This window comes from Hyperoodon ampullatus (assembly GCF_949752795.1).
Source record: "Hyperoodon ampullatus genome assembly, chromosome: 4".
NCBI lineage: Eukaryota > Metazoa > Chordata > Mammalia > Artiodactyla > Ziphiidae > Hyperoodon > Hyperoodon ampullatus.
This window is the reverse complement of record NC_136917.1, coordinates 100,206,857-100,219,508: the sequence shown is the minus strand read 5'-3', so window position 1 is coordinate 100,219,508 and position 12,652 is coordinate 100,206,857. Positions and strand designations below refer to the sequence as shown.

The window sequence follows — 12,652 nt, the reverse complement described above, 5'->3', positions numbered from 1 at the left end:
CTGGAGAATGTTCCATGTGCCTGAGAGAAGAATGTGTAGTCTGCTGCTTTTGGATGGAATGTTCAGTATATATCTGTTAATTCAATCTGGTCTAACATGTTGTTTAGGGCTGATGTTTCCGTATTGATTTTTCTGTCAGGATGATCTATCCACTGATGTAAGTGAGGTATTACAGTACCCTACTATTATTGTATTGCTGTCTATTTCCCTCCAGGTCTGTTAATATTTGCTTTATAAATTTAGGTGCTCTTATGTTAGGTGTGTAAGTATTTACAAATGTTGTATCCTCCTGTGGATTGACTCCTTTATCATTATGTAATGTTCTTTGACTCTTATTAGAGTCTTTCATTGAAAGTCTGTTTTGTCTCATATAAGTATAGCTACCCAACTTTTTTCCCCCCATTTTCACATAATATCTTTTTTCCATACCTTCACTTTCAGTCTGTGGGTGTCCTTCCATCTGAAGTGAGTCTTTGTAAGCAGTGTATAGGTATTTTTTTTAATCCATTTAGCCACTCTGTGTCTTTTGATTGGAGAATTTTGTCCATTTACATTTAAAGTAATTATTGATAGATAAGTACTTATTGTCATTTTGTTAACTGTTTTCTTGCTGTTTTGTACTGCCTCTCAGTACGTTTCTTCTTGTTTTCTCCCTTTGTATTTTGAATATTTTTCTTAGTCACATGCTTAGATTTGTTTCTCATTATCTTTTGTATATCTACTGTAGGTTTTTGCTTTGTGGTTACCAAGATGCTTACATATAGCAAGTTATAATTGCAACATACTATTTTAAGTTGATAACAACATAAGTCTTAACACATTCTAAACCTCTACAGTTTTACTCTCCTCCCCACTCCACCCAAAGTGTTTTATGTTTTTGATGTAACATTTTCTATCTTTTTATGTTGTATATCCCTTAACTAATTATTGTAGATATAGGTATGTTTACTTTTGTCTTTTAACCTTCATACTAGCCTTATAAATTATTAATTCATTTCCCTTACTATATATTTGCCTTTACCAGTGAGATTTATAGTTTCATATGTTTTCATGTTACTTATTTCTTTTTTGCTTATCCTTTCTTTTTATCTTAAAGAAGCCCCTTTAACATTCCTTGTAAGGCTGGTTTAGTGGTGATTAACTCTTTTAGCTTTTGCTTGTCTGGAAAACTTTCTCTCTTCAATTCTGAATGTTTACTTTGCCAGATAGAGTAATCTTGATTGGAAAGTTTTTTTCTTTCAGCAGTTTAAGTATATTATGTCACTCCCTTCTGGCCAATGAAAAGTCTGCTCATAGTCTTGTGGGAATTGCCATGTACATACTAAGTTGTTTTTCTCTTTCTGCTTTTAAGATTCTCTTTGTTCTTAACTTTTGACATTTTAATTATATTGTGAGTCTCTTTGGGACTTATTTGAATCTCCCTGGGCTTCCTGGATCTAGATGTCTGTTTCTTTCCAGGTTAGGGAATTTTTCAGCCATTATTTCTTCTTTTTTTTTTTTCTTCTTTGTCTAACTGTGTCTTGTTACAAAGAGAACAGATTCTTTTTTTTTTTTTTTTTTTTTTGCTGCCGTGTTGGGTCTTCATTGCTACACACAGGCTTTCTCTAGTTGTGGTGAGTGGGGGCTACTCTTTGTTGCAATGCACGGGCTTCTCATTGTGGTGACTTCTCTTGTTGCAGAGCAGGGGCTCTAGGTGTGTGGGCTTCAGTAGTTGCAGCACACGGGCTCAGTATTTGCAGCACATGGGCCCTAGAGCATGCAGGCTTCAGTAGTTACAGCATGTGGGCTCAGTAGTTGTGGCTCACGGTTTCTAGAACACAGGCTCAGTAGTTGTGGCGCATGGGCTTAGTTGCTCCGCAGTATGTGGGATCTTCTGGACCAGGTGTCGAACGCGTGTCCCCTGCATTGGCAGGCAGATTCTTAACCACTCCGCCACCAGGGAAGTCCCCAGCCATTATTTCTTGAAATATGTTTTCTGCCCCTTTCTCTTTCACTTTCAGGGACCCATATAATACAAATGGTAGTATGCTTGATGTTGTGCCATAAGTTGCTTAAACTGTCTTCACTTTTTTTCAAGCTTTTTACTTTTTTGCTACTCTGATTGGTTGAGTTCCACTGCTCTGTGTCTGAGTTCACTGATCCTTTCTTCTTCATCTAGTCTGTTCTTAAATTTCTCTAGTGTATTTTTCACTTCAGTTATTGTACTCTTCAGGTCTGTGACTACTGTTTCATACTTTCTTGTACTTTCCAACTCTTTGTTGAAATTCTGGCTGTGTTTATCCATTTTTCTCCTAAGTCCAATGAGCATGTTTATGACCATGACTTTGAACCCTTTATTGGGTAAATCAGTAACCCCCATTTCATTAAGGTGTTTTTCTGAAGTATTTTCGTATTCCTTCCTTTGGAACATATTCTTATCTTTTTTCAACAGCTACCTCTCCAGGTCTGAAGTAGTGATGTAGTGTGGGAGATTAACTTCATCATTCAACCCTGGCCTAGCTCTTGGTTGTCTCTCAAACCTTTGTGCTTGTCCAAGCAGCCTATTTTATTTTTAATAGCTCACAGTAGTTGAGGTTGTGCCAAGACCTGTCAGTGTCCCAAAAGGGTAGGGTAGTCAGTCCACACCTAGATTTAGGCTGATCAGAAGCCAGACCCTCATGTAGCACCCTTTAAAGTATGCAAGTGTGTGCAGTTCAGTGGAACTGCAAGCGTAAGCCCCACTAGCCACCAGAATCAGATAATCTGGAAGTGTCCTATGGGCAGCAGTCACAATATTCAGGGTTCGAGATGAGTGTATAAACTCCTGTCTGGGATATATACCAGTGAGCAATAGTGAGGCAAAGGGAGAGCACAAAGATGGTTCCCAAGCATATCTTCCCTGAGAGCGCCTCCATACGCCTCTAGATATGTGCCAAACCTGAAATCTGCCCCTCAGGTTTAAGCTCCAGGACAAGCATAGAGCCTCTTTAACAGAAAAACTAAGGTTGTGTTTCAGTCTGCTATCTGTGCAGTGCCCTGAGGGTGGTAGCCTGCCAAGAACTGTCTCTTTGATTGTTACAGTCCTGTGGGACCCAGGAACACCAGGTGACCCCTGGCCACTGTAGCTAGGCAATCAAAGGGCATCCCCTCAGTGGCAGCCATAAAGACACCAGAAGTATAAACCAGCTCTCCTCCAAAAGATAATGGCACTCTGGAGCACAGCAGAGGGAGAGCACAAAGATAGCACCCACCCTCCTAGGTCTATGGAAAGGATTACAATCAGCCCTTAGATGTGTATTTAATTAGAGGCCTGCTGTTCAGGCAGCAGCTGTGATGATGTACTAATAGGCCTCTTTCACAGAAATTTCGAGCTCCTTGGCCTGTTGCCTCTTTTTGTGCCCTGGGAGTGATAGCTGTATAAAACCTTTTTCTCCATTAGTTACAGTCCTGTGGTACCTGTGACTGTAAGCTTAGCTGACCACCAGAGCCAGGTGATGTAGAGGTGTCCCCTGGTGGCACCTGCAAAAATTGGGGGTGCCAGAGAAGGGTAATCAGTCTTCTTTCTGGGAGATGTCAGTGAGCTGGAGTGATGCAGAAGGAGAGCACACAGATTGCATCTACTAGCCTCCATTCCTTGAGAGGCCGCCTAGATGTGTGCTAAACCAGAAGCCTGCCTCTCTCAGGCCAAAGCTCCTGGATGAGCCAATAGGCCTCTTTCTTAGAAAGACTATGTATGTGTTTCAGTCTGCTATCTATGGGCCTGGCTGTCTGTGGGGATCTCTCTCTTCAATTGTTACAGCCCAGTGAGACCCAGGAATACAAGCCCCCCGTGGCAGCCAAAGCCAGGAGATCATTGGGCATCCCCTTGGCGGCAACCACAGAAGCTGTGGCCCCAGATGCTTGTAAAAGTTCATCCAGGAGATACTAGCACTCTGACGCATGGCAGAGGGAGGGTATGCACATGGCACCTGCCTGCTGGAGTAAGACAGAGGGGGACTGGAAAGGTGGCACCCATTGGAAAGAAAAAAAAATAATGCCCATCAGCATCTGTCCCTAAGAGTAACCCAGCAGGCCCCTAAATTTGTGTTAAATTAGATGCCTGTCCCTCAGGCAGATGCTTTAAGATTAGCAAATGAGCCTCTTTCACATAAAGTCTGGATGAGATCAGGTGCTTCTGTTTCTGGCCCAGGATGAGTCCTAGCACATGAATCTTTAATAGACATTTCTCAGATCACTGTAGCCCTGTGGATCTGTGGATGCAAGCCCTGTTGGTTTTCAAAGCTAGATATTTTGGGATCTCATCTCACAGGTGCAGGTCTTAAATGCTGGGGTGTCTGATGTGGCCTCAAGCTCCAGGTTTTGAGTCCCTTCCTGATTGTGGGTCACCCCACCAGTGGCAAGGTTTATGACAAGATTGTGTCTCAGCCTCTCTTACCCACTTTGATGTGGCTTTTCCTCTTTTGCCCAATGTGTAATTATCACTTGGCTAGTTTTTAGGGGTTTTTTTTCCCCAGAGGAATTTGTTCCATATGTAGCTGCAGATTCAGTGCATCTGTGAGAGGAGGTGAGTTCAGGCTATTCCTACATTGCCATCTTGAACCAGAACCTCACTGCGCATCTTTATTTAAAATTTGGGTCAGTTTTTCACATATCTACAACTCTTATTATCTCAAATGGGACTCCAATACAGACCTCATTAAGTGCTTAGAGTGGATTAAATTGTACTCATTGAGAGTCTGGCACAGAGCCTAGCTTATAGTAGCAGCTTAATAAATGACAAAAAATACTAACTCCCAGTTCTTATTCCTAGTCCAGCCCTACTTCCACTTCTCTACTGGTCTCCCCATGTAGGATATTTCAGTGCCTAAATTCTAACTTGTGATGCACAGACTCCAGGGTGGCTTCCATCATCCTCACCTCCTAGCATTCACACTATTGTGTGATCCCTTCCTCCTGGGTATGAATGGGATGAGTGACTTGCTTTTAACCACTAGAATTTGGTAAAGGAGATGGAATGCACATGATTAAATGCATGTGATTATGTTACATACAATTGTAACATTGATCTTGCAAGGAGACTCTCTGTCCCTTACTGACTTTGAGGAACGAAGAGGCCATTTTGGCTAGACTCACATGGCAAGAAACTGAGGCCCTGAGTTGATAGCCTGCAAGGTAATGAATGTTGTCAACAATGATGTGAACTTAGAAGTGGCACCTTACCCAGTTGAACCTTAGATGAGACCACAGACCTGGCTGACACCTTCATTGCAGCCTTGTGAGATCCTAAGCAGAGAACCTAGCTAAACCATGCCCAGACACTGGACACAGAGACTATGAGGTGATAAATGTGTATTGTTTCAAGCTGCCAAATTATGATAATATTGTTATGCTGTAGTAATTACTGATACAGATCTTTATTCTTGCAAATAATTATTACGATATTTTGAGGGGAAAAGGGTTATATCAATACAAGGTTTTGGATTCTTTAAATTCCGGGGAAACAAGAGTTTACTGCTTTACTGATAATGCTGTTGAAAACATTTCTCAAAGGCAAAGCAGATAGTTTTTATCATTGTGTGGAATACTAGCTGATACTGAATATACAGGTCTCATAGTTCCCCATTAAAATTTAAAAGCTTTCAGGCATCATGTTAGGAAAGTTCATCAGTAGAGATACATCTTTTACCAGTTTTTTTTTAATTGTGGTAAAAAGAGACATAATATAAAATCTACCATCTTAACCATTTTTAAGTGTATGGTTCTGTAGTGTTAAATATATTCACACTATTGTAAAACATACCTTCAGAACATATTTCATCTTGTAAAACTGAAACTCTATACCTATTAAACAACCCCTCTTTTCCCCTTCCTCTAGTCCTGAGTAGCCATTATTCTACTTTTTTCTATGAATTTGACTACTTTAGGTACCTCATATAAGTAGAATCATATAGCATTTGTCTTTTTGTGACTGTCTTATTTCACCTAGCATAATGCCCTCAAAGTTTATCAATGTTGACAGGGCTTCCTTCCTTTTTAAGGCTAAATACAACTTTTTAATTTTTTTAAACATTATGAAATATTTCAAATATCATTAAAATCATTTAAAAAAAACAAAATTTTTTATAAGAAATTCCTATTATAAACTACCTGAAGCTCGCTTTGACTCAAGAATCTGTGAACTGGGATAGTAGGATATTTAGAGTAAGCAGATATTAGTAGATGAAACAGTGATTTATTTTTCCTATTTCTTGGTTGGTAGTTTTATAACATTTTTTCATAGACATGACAAATGTAAAATATCTGAAATACACATTATCATCTATACAGTAGATCCATGAACAACACAGGGGTTAAGGGTACCTATCCTGTGTGTAACCCATTGTTCTGCATCCACAGATCAATCAACTCAATGTTATGGAGTACTGCATATTAGTAAAACATCTGCATATAAGTGAACCTGCACAGTTCAAACGTGTGTTATTCAAGAATAAAATGTATTTTATTAGAAATTAATTCATACTATTTTAACACTGCTAGGCCAATAATAGTTACCTCTTTAAAATTACATAAAAATACAGTTAAATAAAACACAGAAGGAAGATAATATTTTATAGGAAGATAACATTTTTGTAATAAGCATATATAGTTATAAAATATTAGGCTTCATTCTTATTGTTAACTTATACAAAAATGTGAGAAAGAGTAATTGTTTTGGAGTACCACTTTTTATTATGCTTTAAGAAATATATCAAATGTAAAGTCAGAATGATCTGATAAAACAATAACTTATTTAAATTTCCCAATTATAAATTTTACTGCACTTATGGCTACAGTAATTTCATAGATCAAGCATAGAATAGAAATCAAATGCAAACTCTTCTCTCTTTTCTACATTTCTCTCCTTTCAACTTATCTCATTCTCCCCTTACTATACTTCTTTCCTTTTGGAAGGGAGCCATATAGACGTTTTTTCAAGACAAACTAAATCACTTTCCAGGATTAATATAGAAGTGCACAGATTCAATAAAAAATAGTGTTAACAGATGATCCTTAGATATATTAGAAAACAAAAGGAGCCAAATGTGAAATCCTATAACTTTATAAGATTATTTTATTTAGCTTTTGGATCACTTTATTTTTTTGACTTCTTATTTTAGTGTCTATTCTAATAAAATATAGTTGTGCAGATTTAGTACATAGACCATCACTAAGCTGAAGGAATAAAGTCAACCATTGCCTTATGTTTGTTATTATAGTAACTGTTTATAGATAAGAGTATGTGGAAAGTCTAATTCTCATAAAAATTTCTTAGCATTTTTTAAATGGTCTGCATAAAATTTTTAGAAATTATTTCAGCCATGTCTTAAAACACTTGGTTTATGATTATACTGGCCAACTAAAGTACATTCTTTAAAAATAAAATGTGTTATTTGACAGGCAGCTGGCTACATGGCCATTTATGTGTTTTTATATAAGGGAATAATGCAAGAGATTTTCTAAGGTGTCCTCTGCACTCCAAGCTTTACTCTTTGAAAAATGTTCAAGTACTTTCCTTTGGAAATCATGTAGCCTATACATATTTTATAAAAATCACAGAATGTGGGAGCATGAATAACCTGAGAACATCAGAAACAATGATGTTCAATGTCATATGGTCTAAAATAGTTCATGATATAAGGCTTCTCCCAGATGTCCTATAGGTTGCTCAACAGTCTAATTGTCTTTGCTGTCTTCTTACAATGACAGCCATTTAAACAACTGTGTTTATTAACTGCCCACTAGATGAATAACTCTATAGTAGGTATCTGGGGAGACTACTGCTATAAAGGGAGATTTCATATTATATTGTAAAGCCTTCAAGGTCTTTTTAATCTAATATCAGGCACTGATGGGAAGAATATAGTAAATACAACCCTACTTGGCACAGAGGCACTAGAACACGTTCCGTTTCCTTCATGTGTGTGTGCGCCTGTGGTCGTGTGTGTGTATCAATGCAATGGAAATAAGAGAAGTAACAGAAACTATGGAACTATGGATAACGAGATTGCTGGAGTGAATTTTGAACATGATCTTGGGAGAAAGATGGTTTCTAGTTGGGAAAAATGGCAAGTGTGTGTCTTGGATGACAGGCAGTTCGCTGAACATGGCACTGCTGGTATAGGTTCTGATAGGATATGATTAGAAGTTTGAATCTGACGTTTGAAAAACCACTGTAGGCATAGATATTACTAAAGGTATACTTCAAGAGAGTGCTTTTTGTGGCTCTGATTAAAATAAATTGGATGAGGAAGAGGCTATGGGAAAGGAGACTGGTAAAGTGGTAGGTATGAAAGGCAATTAAGACCTGGACTTGGGCTACGGCTACAAAATTAATTTGAAAATTTCAGATGACCCTCAGGGGGGTATGTGACTCCAACTTAACATCCAAATGTTGTATTTAAAAATCCTTCGGGAAAAGATTTCCAAACATTTTGCCTATTGTCATAGATACTTCAAGACTGAAAGAAAAAAATAATTCAAAGGGAACACGAGATGGCAGTAGTTATATCATATTAAGAGAAAGACTGAGGAAAGAAAAACATTTGAAATTATTTTAAAAATAAAAAATATGTAGCATTTTATTCGTTATGTGCTGTACTCTTCTTCAGTTCAGAGATTACTCAGTCATTGGTTTCACGCTTCACAGCACATCAGAGGTTCATTCTGACTAGAGTAAAAATCCTATTCCATTACATGTGATTATTTCCTAAAATAAAACTGTTGCTGTTTTCTGCAGATTACTGTTCCTCTGTGTTATCTGAGGCAGAAGAGTCCTGGATGGTATACATTAGTTTTAGATGTTCCAGCATTGCTTTTTCTTCCTCTTCTAGTCTTTCATCCTTCCTCATTTCCCACCTAAAAGAAAAATCACATCTTAGCATTTTTGTAACTTCCAAACTACAGTCAACACTCAGTTTTTCAGGGTTGAATATGAGCAGTCACTGATTTACTGAGCGTTTGTCCTTCTTTATTCTTTTACTCAGTGCCTCTTGGGCAACATAGTTCCTTGGCACTGCTTCTGCAGAGTGGGCCAGGAGAATGGGGACGGAAGTAGAGTCAAACCAGCTCTACTCCAGGGGAAAGTTTCTAAGTATTGTTTTAAGTGAGTTTTCTATATTTCTATATTTTAAAAATGTATGGCTTCCCAGAATATGCATGCATATGAATACATCTAGAATTAGCAATTAATAAGCAAATATTTTTCATAGTATTTTCCCCTCACTGATCAACATATCAGTGGCTTTAAGTTGCAGAGACATTTGCCAGGAAGACTTTAGCCACAAGAATAATACCAAGCTGAATTGGATATACCTTAAAGGCAGGTCCATCTATTCCTAGAAATAAGAACAGATTTCAAGTAATCAAGTTAAATCACCCAAGAAAAGCAGCAAATTGTCAGCAAGGTTCCATAGAGCATTTGCTAAAGAAAAAAAAAGACTAAAGACTTTCTAATTCTGGATGATTGGGAGATACAGAACAAAATGTTAGGATATGGAACTATATTTGTATATAATCTTGCGAAGTAAATATCACAATAACCCAAGTATTGTTAATCCTTCCTTCCTCTCTTATATATACCACTGCCCCAGGAATGGCCATGGCATACTTAATCCAGCACTACAACAAGGAGTCATCTGCATATATTTCCTTTTTCTTTTCCTCATTCCTGTTTTTACCAGCCCCTAAGCCATCAACCATGATATGCTGTCTCAAAAGGATTTTAAAACCAGTGTTGATAATCCTAAAAGACCCTCTGCTAGAAGGGCTTCAAGGGGCTAGGATTTCTAACAGATAAGCAGCTGTTCACTGAATGTTTTCCAGAAGCTCCCTATTTTATTATAGTCAGAATTCCTAGATAATAAACAGCCTGTCATACACGAGGAAAGGATAACAATTTGGGGTGAGATTGTTCTGATCTCGTTTGAGTAGTGAAAAGGAGGCAAGGGCATTGCATTTTCCATAGAAACCTGCTAACAGGATCCCTGCTTCCACACAGGTTTCCTCGTTGGAGTGTTGGGTTCACTATGCCTGGCCAGCCCTAGGAGGTGATATATATATATACATACATACACACACACACATATGGGATGATCTGAGAGATTCAACCTGGGTTTAATTTACATTGCTTCCTCATCCTCTGCCTGGAACTCTCCTCAACTCCCACCCCCAACCAACCTTGGCTGGACCCAAAAACTGCTATTTCTGGCCATCTTAGTTTCTCCGTATGGTCAGAGTTAGGTTATGGATCTTACAAGTTTTAATAGCAACTTGAAAGATAAAGAGATTTTTCACTACCGCACTATTTGAAGTCACGTCACAAGGGGCAATACTCCTGAGCTCAGTACTTTGAGATTTAAAATTTAGCCCACAAGGTTACCTTATACTGATTTCATGGAATTTTGAAGATTAAAAACTGTCATTACCCATTTTATATATGTGAACTTGGGCATCATTAATTTGCATGTTGAGTTGAACTCCTTCCAAGCAGGAAAACATTAACAGAAATTACTTACATTACTAACTAAGGGCTAGGTATTGTTTTACACACTTGACATATCAATCTTTAAAGCCTTACTACAAAATGTTATTATTCCCATTCTGTAGAGGAGTAAACAGGCACAGAATGTTAATGTTACTTGGCCAACTATCTTTGGATTGAAATCAAGGACTCGGGCTCTGAAGTCTGGGCTTGTAAATGCAACATTAACTATGTTTTTAAAACCATTCTGCCTCATTAATTAATGTTAAAAATAGTTTGAATACTTTATTTCCTGAAAAATGTTGCTGGAATGGGCTAGATATTTTTAAAAAGGCACTTTCTAAAATTCATATATATATATATATATATATATATATATATATACACTCAAAAAGAAATCCAAATATGAAAAATAAACGTGCTAATATTGTACTGAGTAAATGAGTTATAAATGTCAACAGAACAAAATATGTAATATGCACATATTTTGAGCATTGTCTCTAGTTGTGAAAAGTGAAAATATAATCTCTCTGCTTCATTAAAGTCTGTATAACTAATGTAATTTAAGTGAATTGTATATATAATAAAATCCAAGATAAGGATTTTTAAAGCTTCATGACAATTATAGTCACTTCACAGCATAATTGAACTGTTAGTAATTAATGATATTAGGCAGTTATTAACTACCACAACCTTCCTGTATTTGCTTTGTGCTTATTAAGAAGAAATAATCTCATAAGAGAATAAGAAATTATGACAAAGATAGGAGTAAAGTAATATTAGAACTATATTTTCCCTAATAATTTTACTTATATTGAATAAAAATAATAGGGATTTGAAATGTATGTTTATTTTCACAAGCATTGTTATATTTCACATTTATAAGTTCTTAAGATAAGTTTAAATATAACTCTATCATAGTTTTAGGCTTTGTTAACACAGTGCAAAAACAAATCAGTTCTATCAAAAAACTACTGGAAGAAAAAATAAGCTAGCAATTTGTTAAACATAATTAACTAGGTAATTTGTTCCCTAGTTTCCTCTATTATATTTCCAATCTGTAGTGAAAGCATGTCGGTACAGAAATAAAAAAATGTTGGAACCAATGTAGTCTACTTCTCCTTAAAAAGCATTATGAAGTGATCATGTTTCTACTTTTCCCATCTTTGGTAGCCTGCTCTCCTTCACTATTGCTAAATTTCCCACCCGCTTACCATGGAAAAAGAACTGCAACCTGACCCCCACGCCAGCTGGTGGCAGTCTTAGACACTGACGAGCAGCAAAATCCCATGAGACCTCAACTGATCTGTACCATAATCTTAATCATCTTCTGGAATGTGCCTCATCTATATGGCTCCTTGGTGAGTAGATGTGGGAGCTTGATCTATCTTTGACTAGGGGGTCCCTTTTCATCCAAACACAACAGGTAACCTAAAAACCTGGACAGAAATACTGTAACAGAGCCAGTAGTCACAACCTTGTTCACTAGTACTACTTCAGTTGACTTGGGGGTTCTTAGTTTTGGTGAGCCCAGCTGGGTTTACAGACATTGAGATCTAGACCAGAGGTATCTTCCTGCTCCTCTGTATGTTATATGAATGTTAGCTAATACCAAAGGGCTCTTACATGTACCAGACCATGGGCTTAGAGCTTTCTGTTTCTGCTCACCTCAATGAGCTTGGGAATTGAGAGGTACAAAATGAAAAGTCACAGATCAGTGAGTAACTGTTCTAGTGATCAGTTTGGTAGAATCTTTTATTTGGGGGCCTTTGTGGATAGCTGTGTGTCAGAGCCAACCAGGAGAGCCATGCTTGGGGACTGGTTAAGCATAAAGCGTGTCCATGGTAGCGTGAGTCCTTACTGTCAGAGAAGCAAGTCCTGGGGGACCCTTACTGCAAGAAAGAGCAACCAACACCAGGCAAGAGGAGGAGGGCCAGAATCTGGAGTGTGAGAAGTTCTCTGAGGCATTTACTATGCCTTCTACTAGGAGAAAAACATCTAAAATTTGTGAACTCAAAAGTATCCTGATTAAGAGCACATGCTCTGGAATCACTCTGTCTTGGGGATGAATCCATACCCCTCACGTACTAGTTGAATCACTTCAGGCAAGTTTCTTAACCTCTTCCATGCCTCAGAGTTCTCATCTGTAAAATG

General features: G+C 37.7%; 1 protein-coding gene across 1 annotated transcript in view; it reads right to left on the bottom strand.

The window, feature by feature from the left end:
• Positions 1-8,756: 8,756 nt before the first annotated feature.
• The window catches only part of KIAA0825, a gene marked incomplete at both ends in the record, with an annotated part of 341,894 nt that continues 337,998 nt past the window's right edge, over positions 8,757-12,652 (bottom strand). Inside the window, one exon of the mRNA XM_079701596.1 lies at positions 8,757-8,874. Coding sequence (XP_079557722.1) covers positions 8,757-8,874 — 118 coding nt within the window. The remainder of the gene's footprint in view (positions 8,875-12,652) is intronic.